General features: G+C 38.5%; 1 protein-coding gene across 1 annotated transcript in view; it reads right to left on the bottom strand.

Moving 5' to 3' along the window:
* KIZ (kizuna centrosomal protein) overlaps positions 1-23,003 on the bottom strand; it is a 77,886-nt gene that overhangs the window by 13,774 nt on the left and 41,109 nt on the right. Inside the window, exons 9-11 of the mRNA XM_032790842.2 lie at positions 15,533-15,698; positions 14,393-14,458; positions 108-207 (exon numbers count right to left, since the gene is read on the bottom strand). Of these exons, the coding sequence (XP_032646733.2) occupies positions 108-207; positions 14,393-14,458; positions 15,533-15,698 (332 nt within the window). The remainder of the gene's footprint in view (positions 1-107; positions 208-14,392; positions 14,459-15,532; positions 15,699-23,003) is intronic.

Below are 23,003 nucleotides of genomic sequence, written 5' to 3'. Positions count from 1 at the left end.
TACAAGTCACAAACAAAATAATATATATTCAGGGTTTTTTTCATTTTCTACTGGCACTTCTTACTCTGCTAAAGCCATTCAGAAATGAAATGCTCTAATGACTTTACCTTGACAAAGGACTTCTTCCTTCACTAGATGAAAAACTAGCTTCAGAACTGATTTTGTTGATCTTCTTGGTCTTGAAACTATTGCTACCGATATTCAAACCTGTGGTAAGTATAAACACCAAATGGAAACACTTAGCAAACACTTAATTAAAAGGTAGTCCACACAGTAACTTTTGACTTACAGAAATCAATGGAAACAGATATTATTTAAGCAACAGAGAACAATCAAGTGTCGTGGACTCTGAAATTAATACTACATATTATAAAATAACTATTCACTATGTGTTTTTCTTGTGATATTTTGGAAGAAAGTACAATTGGAGAGTATCAAAGCGATACCATTTTAAGGGTCTAATTAAAAAAATGTACAGTGACACAGGAACAGAATGCACTAGCAAAATGTGTCCCTGATATTATTTTTAATAAACTGGCCAATTCAATCACCATTGCTTGGACAGGGACACTCCCATGAGGAAGTTTACTTTATTTGTAAAACAAAATAAAAAAATCCTCATCCCTGACCCACAAAGCTCAGCCCCTTTACCACATGGGACTCTCTTTAAAACCTGCCCATGCCATTCCTTTATCAGTCCTAGCCTCTGTAAATCTGTGAAACAAGGAATTGACTCATACTTTAGTTCTGTTCCATTTGTTTTTACACCTGAGGTTTTATTCTCATGACTTGGCAGAACTGACAACAGTACAACACACAATCTTCTTCGGACAGGCAGAAAGTTATCTGTAGAAATAACTGCACATGATTAGTGCATTTTTGCACGTTTTAACTAATTTTAGAAAAAACACCTTTGGGGTACTGAGATTCTGTTCCAATAGCAGCACTGCATCATGTGTCAACTTAGGCAAAATCTCACTGTTATGTATATTTTCTCTCAATTGTTTTATTTTCCCTTTTCCTGAAGTCTTGTTTACTTAGGTCACTGGGTAGCGAGTACATTTCTATTTGTTTTCCTCTTCCATTTGGATTATTTTCAGAGGGCTACAATTCTCTCTCTGCTGTGCTATGTCATTCCTGCTCCCTCTCAACTTCTATAAAATACTTAATGTTGTGACTTAAATAGACAACAGATTATGTATTTTAGGTTCTTTTAATGGTTTGCTTTTTTCTACATGCCTCACTTCCTCTCTGTGCTTCAATGAGTATAAATTGTATACCAATTTAGTTCCAGTCTAATCAGGCCTTTTCTTAAATATTTCTGAACTACAGGGCTTGATTCTCAAATTATAGTACACTCACTTCAAGGCTTCTCTATATTGTAAAGTGGATTTAGTGTAAATGAGATTTAGGCCCTAAACATTATTTAGGTGAGATACAACTGAAAACCAAAATATGAACAACTGTAACTCTTACCAACATAATTCTATCCCAAAAAGAATAAAATATAATTTCTAAGGCTCTGACAGATTTTCCCCTTACAACTGGATGTGCATTTCATAATCAGACACAGTTTCTATAACCTGAATCACGCATACAAGTCTGTTAACAGATTTAAGATACACAAACCCTCCTCACGGTGTGTCACGCACTTCCAACAAAGAAGCCAAAAAAAGAAAAAAAATCCTATTCACGGTGGAAGATGAGAGGAGGTAAAGTCTAGGAGTTCTAGTGGCAGCAGTATGACACTTCACGGGGAGAAGTCTGACCACTTTCAAAAGAGCTGGTGACACGAAAAGAAACTTTGCTGCAAGGGAAACACTGAGGAACACATGCAGAGAAGCACATGTACCCGTGCAAGATCAAAAGAGGAGCTCCTGGATGAGAGTGAAAGCAGCTAGAGCGGCAGGCAGTAGTACTGGAATGGAGACAGGCACGCATCAAGGAACGAGGGCTTTTATTTTGGAAAGTTTTATAATGTTAAGTTGTTTATTTATATGTTTCTTTGAGCAGTGAAGTATTACAACAATTTTCATCCAATTTGGATGAGTTAGGTCTCAGTGGAATCACTTGATTTCTAAAGAGCACAGGGGAAAAAACAGACTGAAGATTTTGGCTTTTTTTTTTTTAAATTAAAAAGTATGATCTTAAGGACTTTTAGAGTCAACAAATCTTGCCCATGCAGCAAACATTGTAGACAAGCCTTGTTTATGGGAACTAATGGGGTGTATTTTCAACAGAGAGCCAATAGAGAAATAAAAGGTGGTGCTCTGCCCACGAAATAAGCTCCACTCTATCGAATTCAATGCCCCTGAGAGTAGGTCATGCAGATATGCAAAATATGACTGGGCATGTCCTCTGAGCTCCTTGATCTTGCCTCTCAATCTGTGTGGCATGAATAGGTCCATGGGCTCTACTAGCCTCCTGGAGCTGGGGGGAAAATATGTGGTGGTCTCTCCCAGATGCTAGCCTAACTGTGGCACCAAAATAAGACCACTCGCAGTAAATAGTGCAAATCTGTGATGCCCTTCTCGCCTTTCTTACGTAAATAATTAATGTCACTGGGCATCTGAGCAAACATCTCACTGAGAGGACTGAGGCAGTTCACACCTCCCTGAGCTATTGTTGCATGTTCTCTGCAGACTCACATAGAGATCTTGGGTGCTCTTACACTATTTTCAGTTTTTTGAAGTTTTCTTTGCAACCCTGACAGCTAGAGACTTCCTTTGGTTTTGTTTTATATATGAAAGCTAAGATTCAGCAGAATAAGGCAGTAGCTTGAGAGAGGTCTCATTATGCCATCCTGCTATTCAGTGGCCAAATTGGAGCCCTGATTTTCAGATTTATGTGACTACAGTAGGCAGGGCTGAAAATTAGAACCATGTGCATCCATGGAATATAGATTTGGGGGGACGGGAGGGAAGACTTCTGATTGCTCAATTAACTATTCTCACCAGCAAGGCAACTGCAGCTCAGAGTGTCATTTTTCCAGATCTCTTAACCCCTATTGAAGTTCTAATAAAAAGTAGTCCCGGCAGTTCATCATCTAACAGCAGTAGCCAGGGACATTAACGTCAGCTTTAACCACATACTGAGCAAGCAGGATATAAATAGGTAGGATGAGTTCAAATCTTTACATTTTCCCATGAAGACCTTTACTTCTATATTAGCATCATTGTATCACCACCACAGGTCAGCGAGCACTACGTATTAGGGTAAATATGCTTTTTGGACATTCTTAGAAGATTTGGTATGAGTGCTGGGGAAGGATGGAGTGCTAGACCTAGAATTTCCCTCATTTCAGGCTGAAATTCTGCAAAGAAACCCCAACACTTATCCAGGTTCAAAGGAACTTTTTAAATGCCAAGGAGCAAATGGGGGAGAGGAGCAGAGGTCTTTTGCAACTCTACCATCTTCTGGCTCTCCTCCCACCTCTTTCATTGCTCCTTCAGTGTCTCATTTGGTGGGTCCTCATCTACTCCTTCTCTCTTTTGGTGGGAGTCCCATATGGCTCCATCCTAGGCTCCCTCCTTTAAAGCTTTCGCACCTCATCTTTGGAGGATACCTGCAACTATAGCTTCAACCACAATGTTTGCCCTGATGACTCAAATCTACTTCTCTGCTCCAAACCTCCCTCCATCTGCTCAAACTCTTTTCAACCAGTCTTTAATATCTCATCATCATGTCTAGCCATGAACTGATACTTTATACAGTCAAAAATGAGCCCTTGTTCTTTTCCCACCCATCTCCTCCCCTCTCTTGTCTCATAAGGGTTGTCAGATGGGCTTCATCTTTGACTTGCATATCTCTTTTTATCCACACATACAAGCCACTTCTATTTGCTGCTCCATCTTCCTGTGCAACCTTTCAAAATTCCAGTCTCGTTTTTCTGCCCACACTATTAAAATTCAAGTCCAGACCTTGAACATCTCACATCTTGAGTACTGCCTTCTGCACTGCTCTAGCATCAGCACTTGCAATCTTACCACCCTCACCAGACCCTTCAGCCATTCTTTGCATCGCTTCATTGGCTTCCTCTTCTCCATCATATCAAACACAAACTATTTGTCCTTCACCCTTAAGACCCTTCATAGCTTAGCTCTGCCCTGCTTTTCAATTCTAATACAATATTGTGCCATCAATCCCCACTCTTGCCCTACTGATACCAGCTTTCATTGCCCATATTTTCCACAAGCAAGTGTGTACTTTCTTGCATCCCACCCGTTACGAATGTGAGAAGTCCCTTTAAAATCTAAATCTTAATCTAAATCCACTACGTGATCTTTCTTCTAATCCTTCCTTAAAACTCATCTCTGCTGCGATGCCTACAAAACATTTGACGGGAGGAGGGGAGGCAGGCAGTTGCTGATGCTTATTATATAAACATGATCACTTTGCTCACACCTCATCTTAACCCCCACTTGGTTGTGGAATCCACCTGTCTCTTGTCATATGCCAATACTGTAGGCTGTTACGGGAAATGTCTTATTACAAGCGCCTAATACAATGTGGCCTTGATCCCTAGCCAACAGGGTTTATCGCAGTGCAAGTAAGTAGTAATAATTATATTCATTTGTAGTGTTTCATCATTGTGACAAAACATCAGTAATCAATGCAATGTAAAGGCACAAAATCTAACAGCAGCCAGAAAAAGACTCAATTGTTGCATTCCTGATAGAATTATGGCTTAGTTCAATATTGTCCCTTGGAAAATAATCCACTGCTGGCAATCACACTCCCCCAGTAAAACAGATCATCATATCTAAGGCTACATGTGGACTACTGCTAAACAGGTAAGGGTTGCTATATTTTCCAGCATAATCATTGTCCCAATAGGTTTCTTATTCACTGTATTGTAAAACAGTTTGTGTACAGTAAAGGAAGCTTTGGGATAGTATGAAACACTATATAAAACCAAATTCTGTGCTATTCTCTTGGGCTAAAACTCTAATTCTAGTAGAGTAATGATATCATGCTACAGAAATCCCTCAACTAAATTAAATCTTATTAAATGCAAAAAGCTGTCCTAACATAACACTAGGCTGAACAGCACTCAAAAGTCAACAAAAGCAAAAATTTAAAAAGAGCACTCAACGATCTGCACTACAATGGTGCCTTTAATGATGGAATGGCATGCTTTTTCTTAAACCATTAAATACAATATTTTTTAGAAACTTAAAATGTGTGTGTATCTTAGGTAATATGCAACCACCAATTTAAAGAGTATCATTAAGCATACAGACACACACACAGGGGACAGAGTTAAGGCTGCACATTCACTTTTGCTTCTCCTGCCTTTTCAGTGCTTAATTGTACAACTTTAATACTTAATTACCATAGTGCCAAAAGACAACTTTTCACAAAAGAAAAATCCATGAAAGGGCAAAATGGGGAGGAAAACAGAGCATCTCCACAAGGAATTATTTCCAAATTGTTCTGTAAGGTGTGGGGTGAAGGAGTGGGATATATGTTCTGTCCCCAACAGAATTCAAAGACTACTGATGCTTGGGGATTCCATGGAGGCCAGGGATCACCCCTCCATAGGCTCTGTGCTTCAGCCCTGACATGGGATCCCTGGAGCCCTGAGTCTGTCAGTTGCCACACCAATGAAGCCACACTACCAGGACCTCCTCAACTGATCGCTTCCCCAAGACCCCCTTTAAAGTGAGGAAGGCTGCGGAAGGTTAGGGCTGTCCTATCCTTTCTGGTGTAACTATGGAGGCCCAGGTGGGGAACAAAGTTCATATCCTCCAGCTGTACCTGTTCATTGCTTGCCACTCCCCTTGTGCAGATTCCTGATCCCACACAGAGCAGGGTGGTGGGGCACACTGCTGCAGAAGTGGCTGACACCAATCCCTCCTTCCTTGTACGTGAGAAGTGGAGATCCCTCAGGCACACACCAGGACAACATGATTAGGACCACGGGGAAAGAATAAACTGCCATAGCTTTTCAAAACCACCCACATACCACCACCACTCACAATAATCCCAAACACAAGTAGCCCCTCACTGCAGCACCCGCCCCCATTCACCGCCTGCACAAGTCAACACAATCTCTCAGAAAAACACACACACACTTCCCGACCCTCACTCATACTTACCATAAAACGGTAAACTAGATCAGCAAAGCCAGGGTGTGTATGGGGGTCATCACTACTGTGCAATAACATTAACTAAAACTATACACAAACACAGGTAAAACAGGGGGCGGGGGGAGAAGTGTGGGGAAAGCAGTGGTATTTCAGCAAGCTGTGTCCACACACCAATCTCCACCCCTTTGGGGTATCCAAATGAAATATCACTTACAATAGTTCTTCTTGGTAACATGATTATCTTTCTCCTTTCTTGCATGCTTTGGTCAATGTCAGTTAGGAATCCTGATATCTAAATAGTCACCTTCAAAGTTAATCATCCCTTGAAATGAACACTATCGGAAACCACTGACAAACCTTACAGCTTTAGTTACCTTGTTAATGATTATAGATCATATATAATGATCTATAACAACGTATATACTATTATAATTATTATTTATATTACAGTAGCACTTGAGGTCTTGATTGGGCTTCCGCTTTGCTAGGTACTACACAAACGCAATCTAAATAACCTCCACCACCACAGCTGATTGTGATTGTTACATTTTTGGTAGTCTCAAAAGTGTGGTCAAGGATTAAATCGCCACACACTATTATCTACCCTAACCCTGGTAGAAGTGTGCTCCTCAATGCCTGTAGCTGCTGTCTGTCTGTGCTGTTTTGTGGGGAGCACTTTGTGTTGTCAATCCAATACCCTTTTACAAGCACTAAATTCCCTTAATACAGAGGCAGGGAGAGAGGCAAACACACAGGGTGAGAATACTTCCAAATCTCTGATGGGAAATGGGTCCGCAAATAAGAATCTTATGTGATACCTTCAAAGAGGAAAAGTTAGAGGAAAATAATTTCCCCTTTTTAAAAAAATATCAATCACAGGATTCACTCTCTGGAGAATATAGAGCTGAAGGAAATCTCAGCGTTAAAACACTGATAAAACATTTCAACAGTGTCCAAAAGCAGGCCAATACCCAAAAAAGAAACATGAAAGTGTCTGTTTGGGTTTTTTATTTTAATGAAGAGAAATATAAGATACCTCTAATCATAACAAGAAGCATAAACTGCCAAAGCTTAAAGGACATGCTCTCACAAAAGCAAAAACTTTCAAAGATTGGCCAATTCAAAAAATCCCAAGAGAAAGGAAAAAAAAAAAACACCTGGGAGAAGACTGCAAGATCTAACAGGCATTTCTGCCTAGATTTCAAAACTAAGCTCATACTTTCAGCATTTCTCAAACATACGAAGGAAGACCTGCATGCCTTGTACCAAAACACTCCTGCAGCTAGCAGGTAAAACTTCTCTAGATAGCATGTGTGACCTGACCTTTCCACTGCAGGACTGTCAGAGCACAACAGTAAAAAAATGCAATCCGCAGTCATTTACACATGAACCTTTTCATAACAGCGATTCCCAGTGAAATGATACCAAATGAAACAAAAAAAGTTGGAAAGACTTATTAAAGCCTTTATTAGTCCACTCCAACTGGAACCCCCAGGAACCTTTTAACTTCACGTTCAAAGAAGGCCCTCACCAAGAAGGATGTGCAGGCATGGGAAAAAAGTTGGCAGGATGACTGGCTCATTAAAGGCAACCTGAAAAGCAAAACAAAACTGGATTTGTGCCCTTTTATCTTCTTTAGGATGTGAGAGGAAGGCCTAAAAAAAATTATTATTTTTTTAAAAGATTTTTTTCCCCCTGCCTATTCTTACGTTAGAAATTCAGGTCTTTTTTACTCTATCTGGGAAGACTGTAAAGATACCTGGAGAACAGAAGGATTATGACATTCAAGATGCCAACAAGTAAAATCTGATGACTGGAATCAGGAAGTAATTTATATTCAAACTCTTTGAATCTTTGTTAATATCTATTTAACTCAAAGACACAATCAAACATTTGGGAGAGACGCTATCTTTGTTAAAGATTGAACAATCCTGGCCCTTCAATTAGGCGCAGAGTTGGCTCACAAGGCACAAACAAGACCTCCATGCAGTCCTCCAGCAAAACCAAAACAACAGATTTAATATTCTCTATGTTTCAAGCCTTTTATATGCTTCATAAAGCAGCCACCAAAAAAAAGTACAAAGCCTATATTTGACAGTCTCTCTAAGGTGAAAATCTTTAGGCAAGAAACTAGAATGGAGGATGACTCCATAGCATCCACCAGTTTATCCTTCTACAACCTGATATAATATGGATCAGTCACTACGGGTATGTCCACACCGCAATAAAAAACCTGCAGCACCGAGTCTCGGAACCTGGCCACCTTGGGCTGCGGGGCTAAAAACTGCAGTGTAGATATTGCTCTTTGAGCTGGAGCCCAAGCTCTGAGACCTGCCCCCATCACAGGGTTTTAGAGCCTGGGCTCCAGCCTGAGACAGAGCATCCACACTGCAATTTTTACCTCGATGAGCCTGAGTCATCTAACCTGAGCCAGCTGTGGCCATGCTGCAGGTCTTTTCTTGCAGTGGAGATATCCCCTATTAGACCCAAACGTTTACTCATTCTGGGCCAGGCTGTGATTCGCTTGCTCATGCTGTATAATACCTTATGCCATAAGTAGTCCTTCTGAAGCCCAAGTGGAGTAAGGAGCTACTTAGTAGAAGGGTATTATAACATGGCCCTCTGTGAGCTTAAGTCAAGGCTCTCAGGAAAATGACTTTCCATGTAAAAACCTTCAATTTTCTCCTTTCGAGAAGGGTTTAAAAAGCCCACTTCTACTATCAGGGAGGGGCAGGTGAATTGCTCACATCTTCTCCACAACGCAGGGTTTGCCACCCAGAGAGGCACTCTCTCTTTGGAGAGATTTGATTTCATGCAGCATCACTTCCTGACAGATGCACAGCAGTTTTTCCAGGAGGAAGAGCAGGGTAAAGTGTGAGGCATCCATCATAACTAGGGCCATCAGAGGCAGACAGCTTGAAGCTTCTTTCTGAAATGAAGGTTCCAGCAGACTACTGAGAATGGCTGACTGGCTAACTGCTATGGAACCCTTCGAAAACCATTTGGTTTACTGGTGCCTTGAGAAAGGGGACTTAGTCTGTTTTGGCTTCTGCAACTGCTCTTGAGCCAGAGGACCTGAGAAAAAAGTTGGAGGTAACGGGCAGCTCTGAATGCGGACATCTTAGCAGATGCCTTTTCTTTTCCTCATGGGAGAAGGATGAGGACATTGCGAGCCCAGAGAACACTGAGTGGTTTAGTCTCTATTGACTTCTGAAAAGCAACCTTGACGTAATTTCTCAAAGTTAAGTCCAAAGCAGACTGCAAACAGTTACAAAGGGATCTCACAAAACTGGGTGAGTAGGCAACAAAATGGCAGATGAAATTCAATGTTGATAAATGCAAAGTAATGCATATTGGAAAACCATCCCAATATACATACAAAATGATGGGGTCTAAATTAACTGTTACCACTCAAGAAAGAGATCTTGGAGTCCTCGTGGATAGGTCTCTGAAAACAATGGCTCAATGTACAGAAGCAGTAAAAGAAATTAACAACGCTAGGAACAACTGGGAAAGGAATAGATAATAAGAGAGTAAATATCATAATGCCACTGCATAAATCCATGATAGACCCAAACTTTGAATACTGTGTGAAGTTCTGGTCACCCCATCTCAAAAAAGATATATTAGAATTGGGAAAAAGGTACAGAGAAAGGCAACACAAATGATTAAGCATATGGAGATTAAAAAGACTGGGACTTTTCAGTTTGGAAAAAGAGATGACTAAGGCGGGAAATGATAGAGGTCTAAAAAATCATGAATAGTGTGGACAAAATGAATAAGGAAATGTTATTTACCCCTTCCATAACACAATAACCAGGGGACATCAAATGAAATTCTTAGGCAGGAGGTTTAAAACAAACAAAAGGAAGTACTACTTTTACACAATGCAGAGTCAACCTGTGGAACTTGTTACCAGGGGATGCTACGAAGGCCAATGAGTTCAAAAAAGAATTAGTTAAGTTCCTGGAGGATAGGTCTATCAATGGCTATTAGTCTAGATGGTCAGGGATGGAATCCCATACTCTGGGTGTCCCTAAGCCTCTGACTGCCAGATGCTGGGACTGGATGATGCAGTATGGATCACTTGATGATTGCCTTGTTCTGTTCATTCCCTCTGATGCATCCGGCATTGGCCACTGTTGGAAAAGGATACTGGGCTAGCTGAATCATTGGCCTGACCCAATATGGCCATTCTTATGTTCTAAAAGGAATGGAAGGCCCTCAAGGTTTTTCTGAATCTGTTGCAAACATGAATACTTCTGGGCATCTAATCCTAAGGAAGCAGCCAGCTCTGACAAGTAGTGTGGGAAGGGGTGACAATTGAATCAGGGCCCCCAAAACATCTGTAATGTCCGTTATTTAACCCATCAGCCCTAAAGTTCAGTGTATAGTAGGGTGAAATAGGAAGGGGTGGGGCCTCAGCGAACATGGTGTACCAGGCCCCAAATTTATCTTGATGGGCCTGGAAGCAGCTCTGATAACTATTGTTCACACCAAAGTATGATTTTACCTATTGCCAAGACAGATCAACAACCTCCTTCCTAGCTTGATCTGCCCTTTGATCACACAGACCTGGTAGTAGCTGCAGAATAGTAAACCTGATTATCAAACAAATCCCATCATCAAGTTCAGGGTTTTGGCACGCTGCTGTGAGTTCAACTGTTCTTCCCATTGGCAATAGCTACCTCAATCACGAATGTGTGTGCGGAGAGGAAGACACAGCTGGAAGTGTCCTCAGATAAGGTATATTTTTTCCCCAATCAACCAGGACAAGGGAAGGAGATCCAAGGCGCCTTTCAAAAGTTCTCCAGCAAACTCATGAAGAATAGGATGGGAAGTCACAGCAATCCCATTAAAAGTGGGCTCCTCATGCAGGTACTAGTCAATCTTGGCACCTGAGGTACCTGGACAGTAACTAAAAGAAGTCCATTTGTCTTAGTTAACTTCTTTAAAAATTGCTAGAAAAACAAACCCATTAGAGCAGAGTCACTTTTTTATTGATCTTTTGCTGTAGAGATAAAAACAGCTTCATCCGTGTCCAAAGAGCATTCATTAACTTCAGAAACATACCCCTCGTCCCACTCTAAAGCATCTACACCAGCTGCAGAAAGACTTTCAGTCTCATGGTCCAAAGGGTCTTGGCACAAAGAATGACTCTGCCTGAGTTGATGAATCGATTTCTGTGCCCTGGCCAGCAATTTCTGACGGTGCTCTCATGGTAATGAGATGGTACTATTATTTCTGAGATACTAAAACTAGGGAACCTAACGCACTTAACAGTTCACTCAACAAGGTATCAAGATTCCTTAACTTCGTCTCTCATTGCTACACCTGGAGACGAGTATCCTGCAGCTCCCGTTTGGAGCTTCTACAGTGATGCATCGGAAGGTGTCTGGCTCTCACATGGTACCTTCTGTATTTGGTACTTTCATGGAAGTGATGCCTCATTAACTGAGTCAGAGCTCAGCACCATCACCCTGGTGTGGCAATGTGCTGATGGTATCAAAACATTTACACACTTAGGAGATCTTAGATTCAATGTGGATAGTTGAAGTGGACTGGCTGGTCCTATTGGGAAGTTAGGTCCAATTGTTCAGCAGAGCAGAACAGCTGAGGCCTCTGTTTAAAAGACGAATCCTATGAAGCACTTTCAGGTTACTACTAGGAGGCTTAAGGTGCTCCTCATGAAAACAAATTATCTCTGGGTAACCCCGAGCACCCATACACATCACACTTGACTCCAAGCTAGAGTATATAGCAGTCATTCTCATCTTCCTGAAGCCACAGACGCTCCTTCTCAGGTGGCAAAGGCGAAGAGAACATTTTGGAACAAAAGCAGAACAAGAGGAATAAAAGAACTGCCTGGGAGCTTTGTCATGAAGTTTCAACACAGACTTCATAAAAAACACGCTGAGGCCCCTCCACTCAATATTGGCAGTAAGGGCAAAAAGACCATCAAGAGCTACAATGATTCCCCAAAGCCTCAAGTGCTTCTAAGGTCTCAACACCGTGTTGCAATGAATCCCCATCGGAAAGTGGTGAACTGAGTGTTCAAGACTGAGCTTGGACGCATTAAGCTCAGTATAAGTAGTACAGAAAAACTGTAACAAAGTATCAGAGACATGAACCATTAAAAAAAGGTTAATCTGAGCTCAAAATTTTTTCTTGTAAAACCAGTTTGAAAATTCTAGTCTAGGCATCAAGTGGGCTCAGTGTTTCAGGGCCACAAAGCTCAGAGTGTAAAAGGACAAGCAGACAGACAAAACTTACAGGTACTTTATTAAAAAACTAACCGAAGGGTCAGGAAATCAACAAATGCCAGCTGAAACCTGTGGCAAATCATGGGTTGAAGATGTATCACATCTGAAAGAAGTAACCTAGCTTTCAAATGGCATATCTCATGCTCTGAGAAAATGACAGAACACTAGTTGACGAAATCACGCTGGAACTGGCGTGGAAAGCAAGGCGTCAATCGGCATGAACTGATTGTAAAGCACAGGGGTCAATTTATTAAAATGATTTTTCCAGTATTTTAGTATTTGCATATTGATTAAAGCTTCTCAGTAGTTTCACAAAGAGAGAAATAGTAATATTTGTTTTTGTTTATATTTGACACGAACATTTAATAAGAAAAACATAAAGGGTGTCTGCTTGCACAAAGAGGTACGTCTGCTTTTGCCTGCACTTGCAGCACAGCAGCCCAGTCTTTGATCTACCCAGCGTCCCCTGGAGTGCTGGATGCTAGCACTTTGACTCCACACTTGGGTCAGTAGTATGCAAGACTGGACCCCAATCAAGAGAGTCTTTTAAACAGGATGGTACTTAGAAGGCACCTTTACTCCAGAGGAATCTACTGTACAAAGTGTTTCAGACCTCACAACGAATGTACCTTAAAATGAAAAGAAACTGAAAAGTAAACTGAAAGGTTCTTGAACTACTAAGATGCAAATTCAGGATTCTGTGTTCTCCTCAAGGAGTTATTAGTGATGTAATTACATAGAGAAAATGACCATTCTTTACACTGGTCTATGTGTTAGTAATATCATTCACTCTTTTCAGGAGAAACAGTGAACTCAGAACGTAGATCTTAGTAGGTTTAACTAACCACCCACTCACGTTTTTGAAGTGCATTTGTCATTTTGAGGCTACACATTAATTCTGTTAAAGTTGAAGGTTCCTAAACTGTGTGCTGTTTTTTCCTCTCTAAAATTCAGTTCAGTTCAGTTATTCTGTTAAAAAACAAAGCCATGTTCGGATACAGGACAGGAAAAACAGCACACAAAGCCAGTAAGCTTAGGTATTTTCCCCTCTCTCCAAAATGGAAAAAGATCAAAGTATGCCTTTAATTTGTTTGTTTAATAAAGGGAAACCACTCTTAGAGTGAAATCCTGGAATACAAGGAGTTAGTCTTTATATTTGAGCTATAAAACAGGGTTCACGAAAGAAATGTAAAAAAACCTCCACAGAAGCATGAGTTGTTCTCCTTATGAAAGAACACTGTTTTTATATTTAAAAAAACAGGCCAGAAAACCACCAACAAATATTGTATATGCACATGTATGCCTCATCACCTCCATATCATTGTATATACACCTGCATAAACATTGAGCCATACACTTGAATTTATAATGAAGTAGTCCACACTTTACAAAATAAAGTAATACTTTTAGACAGATTACAAATACAGAGTTCTGTCCTGAATACTAGTGTATGCTATTGATACCTTAAAACTAAAAAAGTAATGATATTTTTCAAATTCCATCTAAACAAGCACACTACAGCTGCTACAGGAAGATCTTAGCACGTCTGGATAAATCTTATTGATAAAATGTTTAAATTACCAGACAGCCTTTATAACAGAGGCACAAGCAGCGCTTCCTGTTTAGCAGTTTTTTCTGGTCTTATTCTAATGATACACATTCAATTACTACAGAAAAGAAAAGAATCAAATCAGAAACATCTGTAGTTTGCCATATAATTAGTGGATCTTCCCCATGGAGACTGACCTTTGTAACACCGATACTAAGACCTCAAAGGCTAAATGACAGAGGATATTCACATGGTTTAAATTTATAACATGATTACAAGGAATTAAATAGGCACTGTTATTTTTCCATCTTGGTTTATGTTAACATAAGCGTGTACTTTATGATCTTATGTTTAATCTCTGTGCTCAGTATGTAGTAGCAGAATTTACTCAGTATTAGTGGATCTACAAACCACTGAAATGCAATGTTTTGATTATATAATAAAGTTGAATACTGTATTTGAGGCTATTATGCAGCCATTACTTTTACCTGTAATAGGAATCTTTTCTGCCAAGCTTTCTTCCTTGCTCTCATCTTCAGACCAGCTTGTGACTTCTGTATGTGAACACACAATAATGAAAACACATTTCAAAGCCACAATGATCAGACTGGTTTGTTTTCTTTTAAGCCATATTCCCTTTAATTTTTCACTTTTGTTCTCTCTTATTTATTGATCTAAACTGTCCATTACGGTTCTTAAAAGAAGAGCCTACTGTGAACTTTAGTCAAATATGATGCTACTGTGTCTCTGTGTAGCTTCCAGAGAAAGCAGTGAGCTAACCAAATATCTTAAATAATGTAAGTCCTGATGAGATTTTTAAAAAACCAACAACAAAACCCAAAACCTATAAACACTACAGTCTTGCCCAATGGTCCAAGAGCAATAGTATACATTATACTGGAAAATTAATTAGTTTAAATCAAAGTATCTCTCTCCTCCCTGGGTCAGACTAGCAGGAATTTAGGAGATCTAACTCAGTTTGTTTATGTTTGCTTTGTAAAGAGGACTGCATCCTAACTGCCTGTCTCTTTTAGTCTTTCATGTAAGGAATGCTCTGAACGTATACCAAGCAAGTTACCATATTTTAGTCATTCCAAGAGACTACGTTATATTACTTTTCTTTAGCTAAAGATATTAACCAGACTTTTATAAACGTATTCAATTCATAACTTCGAAAATGCAATGCAGCTTTTTTTGTCATGGATTTTTCACTTCCAAAAATGAAAAAAGAAAAAGAAAAGTCTATTCCCCAATCTGGGTTTATAAGTAAACAATATTTACCTAATTTTTATATGGCAAAATGTGTTTTATAAATGGTAGACAGACCTCAACACAGGGCTTACATTTCTAACTTACATTTAAAAAGGAAAAATAGAAATCTAATCATTACAGAATGCTCATTTAAAATAAGTGAACAGAAATAATAATTACTTCTAGTGGACATTTGAGCATGTTATATTACCCCACGGTAAATACAAAAAAGAAATTCGTTAATTCATCAGAACTGCAGTAATCCACACAGTTTTCTACAGACTTTGGTATTACATTTTATACATATATCTTGAGACACCAAGAATGACAATAACTTTGAATGCATTTGTTTCTGTGGCTCTTTTAACACTAGTTACCTTGTTCCCGTGTACCAATGCTGTCAAGCCATTGAGCGTGTTTTGTTTGCTTTATTTCCTCATTGTCATTCAGAATTGATGGCAAGCGGTAAGATGATTCATTACTATGAATAGCTGACCTATCATCACACTCTTCCGGAAGGACCTCTCTCAATAACAGCGTAACCTACAGCATTTAAAATAAATAAAGTAAATAAATACATAAAAATAACTGCACACACTATTATCCTTAGTCTCAGAACTACATTCTTTTTCAACATAAATGAAGGTTAATCTTTACTTAACAATATAATCTGTTGCCAGGATATTTGTTGTTAGATATTAAATTATCTCTGAGTTAAATTGCTGTTACTTTACTTCATAGTTTAATTTAATTCCTAACACAAACTTACAACACTTTTTTTTTTTAAGCAATACATTTTCCAGAAATCATCAGTGTTTTGTCATTGATGAGTGACCCATCAAGTAAAGAAAATACAGTGTGCCATCACCTATGCTAGGCCAGAAATATTGTTACAGTATTTTAAAATTGGTTCAGACTAACTGGATTTTGAAGCATTTTTCCTCATTCACTTTGGCCAGGCGGACCACGCCCAGAGTTTACCTAAATTGTTTTAAACCACAAATAAAATAAGATTAGGTAAAATTATACCTAACCCAATGTACTTGGGGCTGAAGGACCTGAGCCAAACCCCACTGAAGTCAATGGGAATCTTTCCACTTTTTTAAATGGGCTTTGGTTCAGGCTCTAAATGTATAGTATTATTGATTGTCCCCAGACAGTTTATTCTGTCTTGTGTATTCATATGTATTTCAGCAGCACCATTCACATCTCTATAGTTAAGGATCTATTAGCTTTCTTTTTTGCTTTTTCTACCTTTAATTAAAACCTACATTTTCCCAGAAGGCTATAATTGCTAAAAAAACATAGCTCCGAGCTCAAAACAACTAGCAACATTCTAGAAGCAAGTTTAGCACTTTTTTTAAAAAGTTATTTCTGAGCATTAAAAGCTTTTTAAAATAGAAATTTACATATTTTTAATTTTTGGTTGTATAACTCAAAAATGGATTTGATCCAAAACTTAAAATCAAGTACACAACACAACACACACACACATATATATACACACATACACACACACACACACAAGCAAATGACAGTTTAAAAAGTATTTTCAAATGAACCTTTTATCAATATAGAGCATTGTTTCCATTTTTTTCCTCCCTCCATCTGTTAAGGATTTTTATTATACAGCGTGCAAATTAGTGTCCTGATTCTGCAAATCTTACTAGATTCAATCTCTAATTATCAAATGGTTCAATAAATGAGGGAGCCTCCAAGGATCTGGACTAATGTCTCATGGAAGTAATCCTAGATTTCGTGACTTTCTTTATATGTTTACCAGTGAGAATGAAATGGCTCCAACTGGAATCACTCAGGTCCCATAGGTAAATATTACTCATTTGCTTTTTTTCTTAACCCGCTATTTACCCAAGAGACCACAATGGCTCTTTTTGAGTCATAAGCAAATAACTTTCAGTGAAGGTTTCATTTTGTTTTTTAAATTAACCTCATGCACAGAATTTCAATACATGAAAACAACAAAGGCACATCAACACAAATCAGGGAAATTCTAAATGATTGCTTTTTGTTAATGTTAAAAATAAATTAGGTTATATAGCCAGGGTCACAAAATATTTTTATTTCTGAAAAGACAGACTTGTTTCCAATTGAGAGTCCATCACAATGCAAATCTAATGTATTATATCAGAAGCAATTCAACTGACATAAAGGTTCTACTAGTAACATATTTTATGCTGTTACTGATGGACATGTGCACCATCACAGATTCTAGACAAGAAGGGACCACTGTGATCAACTAATCTGACCCGTATAACACAGGCCATAGAATTTCCTCAAAATAATTCCTGGATCTTAATGTTTAGAAAAACATCCCATCTTGATTTAGAAATGGTCGGTGATGGGGAATCCACCACGACCCTTGGTAAGTTGTTCCAGTGGCTAATTACTCTCACTGTTTAAAAAACAAACAAACCAACAACTATGCCTTATGCCTGGCCTGAATTTGTCTAGCTTCAACTTCCAGCCATTGGACCATGTTAGACCTTTCTCTGCTAGACTGAAGAGCCCATTATTAAATATTTATTCCCCATGTAAATACTTATAGACTAATCAATCAAGTCACCTCTTAACCTTCTTTGTTAAAATGAGTAAGATTGAGCTCTTTATCCCTTCTCACCCTCTCTTCCCCTCATCCCATCAAATCTTTTTCAGAGTCATTGCTTTCAGGGACAAAGTCTCCTATCATAAAAGTATGGTAGGTTCTTTGTGCCTAGATGTATACATTTAGCCACAGGAAAACCTATATTGTTTGCTTGTGCCCAGTTTATCAAATAATCAAGATCAATCTATATCAGCGACCAGTCCTCTTTTTATTTATCACTCCCCCAATTTTTGTGTCATCTGAAAGTTTGATCAGTGACGATTTTATGTTTTGTTCCAAGACACTAATAAAAATGTTAAATACTGCAGAGCCAAGAACCAATCCTTGTGGGACTCTATTAGAAACATACCCATCAAATGACGATTCCCCATTTACAATTACATTTTGAGACCTATTAGCTACAATTTAATGTGTGCCATGTTAATTTTAGATCTTTTTAGTTTTTTGAAGTCAAAATGTCATGAGTACTAATTCAAATGCCTTGTAGAAGTATATTAGATCAACACATTTATCTTTATCAACCACACTTGTAATCTCATTAAAAAAGATACCAAATTTGACAAAATTTATCTGCCATAAACTCATGTTGGTTGGGCATTAATTATATTAACCTCCTTTGATTCATTATTAATCGAGTCCCATATCAGCCACTCCATTATCTTGCCCGGGTTAGATGTCAGACTAACAGGCCTATAAATTAACTACATCATCCTGTTTACCCTTTTTAAATATTGGCACAACAGTAGCTTTCCTCCAGTCTTCTGGATCTTCCACATTGGGCCAAGACTTATTGAAAATCAACATTAATACTTCAGTGAACTCCTTAGTCAGCTCTTTTAAAACTCCTGGATGCAAGTTATCTGGACTTGCTGATTTAAAAACATTTGCTTTAGCAGCTGCTGCTTAACATACTCCTGAGATAGCAGACAAATAGAAAATGTTATCATACGAGATAATTATGTCATCTATTTTTTCCTCAAATGCATAATAAATATTTATTGAACACTTCAGCCTTTTCTACATTATTATTAATAATTCTACCCTTTCCATTTAGTAATGGATGAATACCATTGTTAGATTCTCTTTGTTCCCAATATATATTTCTAAAAATTCCTTCTTATTGTCCTTAACTCTACTGGACATAAATTTCTCATGTCCTTTTACTTCTCCTATCAATTTCCTACAATTGCTAACTTCTTATTTATATTCAACTCCCCCTTTCTTCATATTTAATATTATATCATTATTTTTTGTAGCGGCGTTCACTTCCTCTTTAAACCAAGTGGTTGGGTTTTTTTGTTTTGTTTTTTTACCAATATGGCCTTCTTCCTTCACTATGACTTTTTGTGCCTCTAGTAAAGTATTGTTGAACCATTCCAAATTATCATTCACAAGTAATAAATGGAAACTAAATATTACACTTAGGAATCCAGATAAAATGGGATGGCTTTCCAAAGCACAAGGGCTGACACTTGGACCAGCAGGGACCAAACTCTCACACCCTTATTAGGGTCTCCAGCTTTTCTGCAGAAAGGCCTTCATAACCAAAGTCTGGTAGGATCTACATCAGGCTAAAAAGATGGCACATGTTCTAAAATAAGCTGCATTGTTCCTATATTTACTGGAGTGTAAATAAGTATGAACAACTCTATCAGAAATACTTCTTAGAAAGTTTCTTTCATAAGTCAAACCCTGAAGTTTCAAGGTCAAGATGCCCTCAAAGACCACCAAAAGAAAAGGGGAGAGTCCCATCTGAGGAAAACTCCCTACAACTATCCCTAAAGCCACAAAAGGAGCATCAGGTATTCTCAAAGTATATGGCAATGAAAGAGGAAACATCCATGGCAGGGGACGGGGAGAGGGAAAGACACAAAGAAATGGATGGTAAGACATGCGGAGGGTTGGGGGAGGAGAAGAGAGAAAGGAAGGAATCTGGGCAACACTACAGGCAGGAAGGAAGAGGGAGACTCCACAGCTCTTTGAATGGAGGAGACCATATGGAGGAAGAGGACAAAGCTAACCTAGGGTTGGAGAAAGAGGAAGGAGAGGAAGAGAGTATGTCAGAACAGAAGATCACGACATCTGACATCATGCTAGAAGGGAAATTAGGCTTACTGGTCACAGCCAAATACTTCTGAGACCATCAGGCCTGTTGAATAAGGAGCTGGCTGGTTGTGTGATGGAGGGGTACAGAGACTGATGGGAATTTCCTTAAGTTCAGGATGCTTATTTAAAGCATTCCCAACTCTGCCCATAGGGTTCCTCCATGAGTGGATTTATATGCACATTTGGAATGCTGATAGGGCTTTTCATGCTCTTCGATGTTTTAGCAATGCTGTGACAAAATATCACAGTGCAATACATGGAGCCAGCAATGTATGGTTTGCTGGAATCTTCATCTGTCAGCACAGTAAAACTTCAAAAATGGCCTGAAAACTGTATTAATCTTAAAGTCCTAATAATTAAGAATCCTAAGTGCATATAATGGGCAAAATAATTAAATCACAACTCCACCTGCCTCTTTTTGCCGATTTGGAAGTTTTGAGTGCACATATTTGATTTTTTTCAACATGTAGATATTTGTACTTCAAAATGCAGGTGCGTGTGTAGAGGCGGGATAAAAATTTAGCATAAAATGTGTTCTATTCTAAAGAATTTAATAGCGGGTTGTTTATATATTTCCAGGAATCCAAGTAGCTTTAACGTATGTGTTGTATTTAATGAGCTGCGTGCCTTTGTATTTTATCCTTATTCATACAGGTTACTTCATGGAAGCCTATTGTCCTGTGCAATTTCCTTGTAAATAAGAGGTTTTCAAGGTAAATCTATCCTGAAGATAAATTCCCTTGAGAATTTATCCAGATTAGTAGATATAATACAAAAATAAATGCATGCACAGATGGGTACCAGTGTAACACAACAGCAAACAGATTATAGTGCATAAGTTGAGCAATAAAGTTCTTATGTTACTAAACTCTAAATATAAATCCTTTTTTCTTTACTATCTTTATTCAAATTCTCACCTGATTGTCATCATACACTCAATGTTCTAGCCTCATTGAAACATCTTCCTCAATGCTATAACCAAATATAAAAGGTATAAGAGTAGCTCCACAAATATTGTAAATATATTTATTATCAGTTCAAAGATACATCCCTTGACTGGGTCTCTTGCTCAGGCAAAGTGCACTGCAAGTCTGAAAGCCAAACAATTTATCCTTATTTCTTTTAAAAGTACAATTACCTTGACTACAATTTAAAATAAAGATCCAATGTACCAAAATCTTACACATTATTGTTTGGGTCATGATTTTACTGAAATAAAAAAAACAAAAAACAGTTACCTCTGGAAACTGCATAAATGAGGGGGGAAACCAAGATTTGTAAATTATTTGTTCAGTTTATTTTTTGAGCTATGAACCATCTAAGAAAAAAATTGGATTACAAATCTAAATCTGATTAACCCTTCATAATATATCTACTCTCTGTGATGTGCAAAGGGATGATTTTTGATTGTGGATTCATGCAAAGAAGTCTTGTTATAAACTCATAATTTAAAGGTAGAGAAGAGAGATATCCTGGATGACAATAATGATCTATCTCCTCTTGAGGAAACAGTACAGTTTAGCAGACAGGGCTAGCTCAGGAGACCTGAGTTCTGTTGATCTGACACTAGCCTGCTGTGGATGCTTAGGCACGTAACTTTGTGTCCATTTCCCCATCTGTAAAGTGGGGATAATGATTCTCACCTTCTTTTGTAACAAGCTTTGTGATCAACAGATGCAAAGCATTACATAACAGCTACATATGATTAATACCAAATTTTAAAAAGTCACCACAACATACAGACAAATGCCTCCGTGTCCTTGCCAGCAAGTACAGAAATCCTCAGTCATAGATGGAACCATCAATGCTCTGCTGCACAGAGGGAAAACCACTTAGGGTATGAAACTAACTACACTTTACCTGCAGAGGGTGTGCAAGAGCCCCAACTATTACTACAGCTCTTGGGCTCAGTGACAGCCCAGCTGCCACACAGCTAGTCCAATCCAAGCTGCCAGGCTGGGGGGGGGGGCAGGAGGGGGGATTCTATTCTTCTATCCCCTCTTACGGCTCTGTGCAAAGCCCATTTACTTGAGATTTGTGGTAGGATTGGTGGGGGCAGTATCTGGCCCATCAAACTGCCAGCTCTTTTTACAGGGAGCTGGTTTATAGCCATATATATTAAAGTTTTAAAAGTGTACACAATGGCCTTGTTTGTAAAATTGTCCATATAAATTTAGTATACCAAGCATTACAATGCTATTTTAAGAAAGAAAAAATCTATCACTCACTATGAAAAGCTATTAATCTAGAGAGACTGATGAACAGAGAACAATGAGATACAATGGGCTTGTGATTTTTTTTTCCTGGTTTCACTACAACACATCTATTTAATTTAAAATATGGATTTTGGGGGATCGGGGAATACTGATGCCCTACTGAAAAACTTGAAGAAATTCTTTAAAATGCTTTATTCCATGAAGAAAATAAACGGAGACCCCCTCTTTCTTCTCCCAAACCACCTTTCAACTATCTCAGAGTCTGATTAAGAATGGCAATTTTTTTCTGACATTCTCGGGTTTTTTTAAATAAAAGAAAAATGTCAGATGGGGTTAGTGACTTATGTTTGTTTGTTTCTTCTTCCAGTATGATTTACTATGTAGACATTGCCACTGATTTACACATTATATATTTTTCTTCTGCTGAGATTACAAACAAATGCATACATTTATAAATAGATAGTACATGGAATAAGATAGAGGTCCTGAGAAACCAACAGTAAGTGGTTATATAATTTGGCATTTCTTGATTCTTGCAACTTTAAAGTACTGATTTTTTGGTATGGAATTTCCTGGTGTTTCTTTTTAAAATGAAAAAGAGTAAGACAAAAATGTGATAGCTGATAAAGTTGCAGCTTCCTTGGGGCTTTTCTAAATAATTTTTGCACTACTTGAACCATAATGGTTTAGAAACTGGTACGGGTAAAGTGGTACAAGTGGCCACTACTATACAGGTATAATGGTGCTTATACAAATATCGCTTATTCCTATAAATGTATGCATATTTCTAAATAGCTGTTATCAGTGCACAAGTGGGAAGCGGAAAGAGCAAAGAGTAAAGATTAAACTTTCACAGTAGTGATCACTGATCACAAGAATCATGGTAGGGGACCACTGTGACAG

Source organism: Chelonoidis abingdonii, chromosome 3 (assembly GCF_003597395.2).
Source record: "Chelonoidis abingdonii isolate Lonesome George chromosome 3, CheloAbing_2.0, whole genome shotgun sequence".
In the NCBI taxonomy this organism is placed as follows: Eukaryota; Metazoa; Chordata; order Testudines; family Testudinidae; genus Chelonoidis; species Chelonoidis abingdonii.
Note: the sequence above shows the minus strand (reverse complement) of the source record. Positions and strands in the feature narration are given on the sequence as shown.